The sequence below is a fragment of the Cyphomyrmex costatus genome, unplaced genomic scaffold, assembly GCF_001594065.2.
Source record: "Cyphomyrmex costatus isolate MS0001 unplaced genomic scaffold, Ccosl1.0 scaffold392, whole genome shotgun sequence".
Lineage (NCBI taxonomy): Eukaryota > Metazoa > Arthropoda > Insecta > Hymenoptera > Formicidae > Cyphomyrmex > Cyphomyrmex costatus.
The window spans coordinates 356,001-360,140 of record NW_017278121.1 but is presented as its reverse complement, the minus strand read 5'-3'; the positions used below and the strand labels follow the sequence as shown (position 1 = coordinate 360,140).

The 4,140-nt window shown below is 31.1% G+C and overlaps 1 protein-coding gene across 1 annotated transcript; it reads right to left on the bottom strand.

Moving 5' to 3' along the window:
* Nucleotides 1-217: 217 nt before the first annotated feature.
* On the bottom strand, nt 218-3,641 carry LOC108776866 (uncharacterized). The gene is made up of 4 exons (XM_018543596.1): nt 3,570-3,641; nt 1,653-1,900; nt 860-1,005; nt 218-359 (listed from the first exon to the last, which is right to left on the bottom strand). The coding sequence occupies exons 1-4, from the start codon at nt 3,625-3,627 to the stop codon at nt 218-220; spliced, it is 594 nt and encodes a 197-aa protein (XP_018399098.1). The 5' UTR covers nt 3,628-3,641.
* Nucleotides 3,642-4,140: the final 499 nt, after the last annotated feature.

The following is a 4,140-nucleotide window of genomic DNA, read 5'->3' as shown; positions in this document are numbered from 1 at the left end:
AATGTCTAAAATCGACGCATAAGATAACTTTAAGATATCTTTCAGAATTCTTGATGAAATATCTTAAAAATGCTTCTTATAAACAATTTAAAGGTATCTTTAAAGTTATGTTGATTTTAGACATTCTATTGGGAACTACGTGAATGCTTTCGAGAAGCGATAGGAAATAAGGCAATGTTTACTCAGTCCCTTTATTAAGCTAGCACACACTGGTATCTCACAATTCATCGTTTGCCTTACGGTATACTTGCTTCGGTACGAAGACAACCTCGTCCCCGTAGTTTTCCACGTACGCCGATCTCTTTCTTCTGTCACTTCCCGGATCGGCGTCGATGAGAGCTATACTCGATCTAGTCGATCTAATAAATGGAAGTGTATCATTACGTGAAATATATCATATAAAATTTCCATTGTATCTCATGGTAGTATTCTTTAACTAACTTGACATTAATTCTCTTTATGAAAACATTAACTTTGATTTTGATTTAATATTGAAGTTATTGAATTGTACATCATTTAATTTTGGACAAATAAATTTTCAAGATGAAAACAGAAAAGAGCAACAGCTTATTTTTTTAATTAATTTATATATTATAGTATCATAACAGAAGCAATAGTAGATTTAAGAGGACCAAAGTTTTTCATTTAAGATCTTTAATATCAGATGTGAAAACTTGTGTTTTTCACAAATTAAAATTGTTTTATTAAAAAATAATTGCCAATTTTCTTTTCAAAATTCATTTCACGCGTCGTAAAGAAAATCAATTGCATTTCTATTAAGCTTATAAATAATTGAAAGAGCGAAACAATCAACATTCAAATCGAAAGTAAGTTGAATTAATGACAAAACAGCAATTACCTTTTCTTACTCCCATTAAGATCCGCTGATACCGTAAGATCACGCGGTCTCGAGAAGTCACATTCTAACGTAAAAGCGGCGTCACCTGGTGTTAACAGCTCGTCGTCGTGCTGAATCACCACGACGTTGCTGTATTTGTCACCATCCTTTCACCGAAACCACAAAAAAATGTATACAGAAATATTTGAATGTGGTATAAATAATCCAGTAATTGATCTTAAACCGTAAATTATTTTGAAGTATACATTAAATAGTGATTAAAGTTCTCTAATCTACCTTGCGAGTAATTTCTTGTAATAGAAATAGAAAGTAATTGTAATATGCTGTTAAAGAATTACAAAACATTAAGAAACACATTTTTTAAAATTGTTTATAAAAATTCCTTATATAAAAGTGTGTTAAATTTTCCAATTTATTCATTATTTAGATTAACGAATAAAAAATGTGAGAGAAATTGTCAAAATTAAAAAATCACCGGATAATATTCAAAAATATGATGTATAAGTTGTACTTTCTTTTACCAGCCATGATAGTTCATCATTACATCGTTTATAATGTACAGTGATTCACGATCAAGAAAATGTCACGAGTTAGAAAATTGCAAAAAATTGTGTGGTAGCTTGTTAAAAACTCTTTAGAAAGATATAATTTAAAAGAAAATGAATGGTTTTGAAAGAAAGAGAGAATCACGTTTTCTTTCTACTTAAGTGACTTGTTTTGCTCATAAGGCTAATAAAGAATAGTTTCAGAAAAATAATTATTAATAGGATAAACAAAAGTTCTAATGACATACCCTTTCAGTGTCACATTTGTTCAAAGGGATACTCATGGTGAAACTTCTACCGCGAACTGGATCGAGGAAACAGGACGGCTCTCGGGAATAAAAGTTACCCTGCGTGTAGATCACCCCTGAGAAATCCTCTGTAGTTTTAAGCTCGACGGTCATTCTTTCGGCGCCGCATCGCAACCCCACGCGATCGTAGCCATCGGTGGATGCACCTATCTGCATGTCTTTGGACAGATCCTGTTGCCAGATCTCTTCTGTAATTGCGAAATGATAGCTAATTTTAGACTTTTTATTATTTGATTTTTTATAGTTTTTCATTGTTTACCACAAAATAATTCAAAACGGAGTAATTGAGAAATAAAGTTTAATAAAAGTCGGAAACGAAAGTGCAACAGCGATTTATTTCACTTCTGTGGAAACTTGAATAGAAAACAATTTTAAACTATAAAAAAAATTAAGAAACTTGGGAAGAAAACAGTTTTAAATAAAGAAAATAAATACACTAAATTTGTATTCTTAAGTACAAATCCTTTAAATACATATATTTAAATAGCTTAAATTATTATTCTAAAAAAATATGGGTAAGCTTACATAATTCTCACTATGTTAATATTAATACAATATAAAAACCGACATGGTGTAGATTTAATAAAACCCGGTATATACGCCGCGTCAGGAAATATGCCGCAGAAGTCAGAAAAAATAAAAGGAGTGGGGATAATTTTCCATCAATTACTTTGTTACATGCCTTTATGATATATTAGTATTATGTTATGATTTCAGTTCTTTACTGTTAATATTAATGAAATTATTGCGAGTTAAATCGATTTTTTACTGTAGTAAGTAGTGCCATCATAATTTATAATCTACATAAAATGATTATTATAGAGCGTGTAAAAGATTTAGTGGTTATTTTGCAATACATATGTGTAGAGGAACAGTAAAGCATGTTGTATAGCAAAATACAAGTGCTTTGCTCCTGTATTGTTTGTTTAATTAGTTGTCATATATATCCCATCTATTTGGGATATACGGCATTTTTAGCGAACGGGATGCTGTGCCGCAGCACAGACGCTCTATTTAAGAAGTTTTTGTTAATTCTAACAATTATATTTTGCATTAATGCATAAATGTTGATAAATCTTAAACGTTTAAAGATTATTTTCAAAGATTTGAAGCTATTTAAAAAAATTGTATTAAGTCCTATTTGTATTCCAATTTTCATTCTGAACAATAAAAATTGTCATATATTAATAAACAATGCAAGTTACGTCGTCATTTTACATCTTATTTATAGATTATTTGTGATTTTCTTATGAATTATATACGAGTGGCCATATTATCCCCCCCCTATGGGATAAATGGCAAAAATGCAGGGGTTTGAAAAAGTTACTTTTTAATATGGAAAATAAATTATTTTGGATTTCTAATATTTTTTTTACAGTAGTAGATGACACAAAGTTTTTATTTGTATAATTAATTTGCTTTAAACATAGTAAATAATAATTGATAAATTAAGTTTTCGATAGGTGCGGCGTATATACCGGGTTTACCCTATAGATTTTAAATCTACATCATGTTAATGTTAATACTAACACCAACACGATCAGAATTATATAATAATGTATTGTAAAATCCATGCCTTATTTTATTATTAATAGATTCATGATTGCGCACATTTTTTAATCTGAAAGAAAATATCGTCATCAGTCCACAAAAATCCAAATGACACTTTTAATGAGAGAATAAACTTCTAATATTTATTATTGTAATTAAATTATTTTCAGAAACATCAAAATTATTTAAAAACCAGAGAATCTGATTTTATGACTTGAAATATCTCGTTTTCGATAAAAACTCCCTTATCATCTCAGACTAATGGATCACCGTGCGAAATCGCAATGTATCTCAGTTTGTTCTCACCTGCATTGCTCATCAGCTTAACGTTCGCCAAGAACGTGAGAAGTAGAATCGAACGCATGGTCCCGTGGAAACGGTAAGCGTGGACGAACGACCGTGAACTGGCGATAAACTCAAGTTCGCTCAATGCCAAGATGCCAATGTGCCGTCAGCCGCTGTTACCTGTCCGGGGTGACTTTCTTCCCTCTCCACCCTCTCTTCCCCACTATAATTCCTATCTGAATCGGATACTTTCACCGCGTGATGAGACGATCATCTTTTTCACTTTTTCTTCTTTTTTTCTCTTACATGTCGTAGTCATCGTATGGATCATCGATCATTGTCGCGGCTCGTTGATTCGGAACCGCGGGCTCAAGCGCTGTTCGTTTTTGTAAACTCATGCAAATTATTCACGTATTAATTTAATCGATTTACAAGAAACACCGCTTTTTCCTGCAGTTATACAACAGGAATTATTTTTTTATCAGGTCTGTTATTGCCAAGAATAATTACTAATTAGGTAAAGTCTTACACATGTTTTATCTTTTTTGTAAAATCTATTTTAATCGTAAAAACATTTTTTTTTTTAATTCTA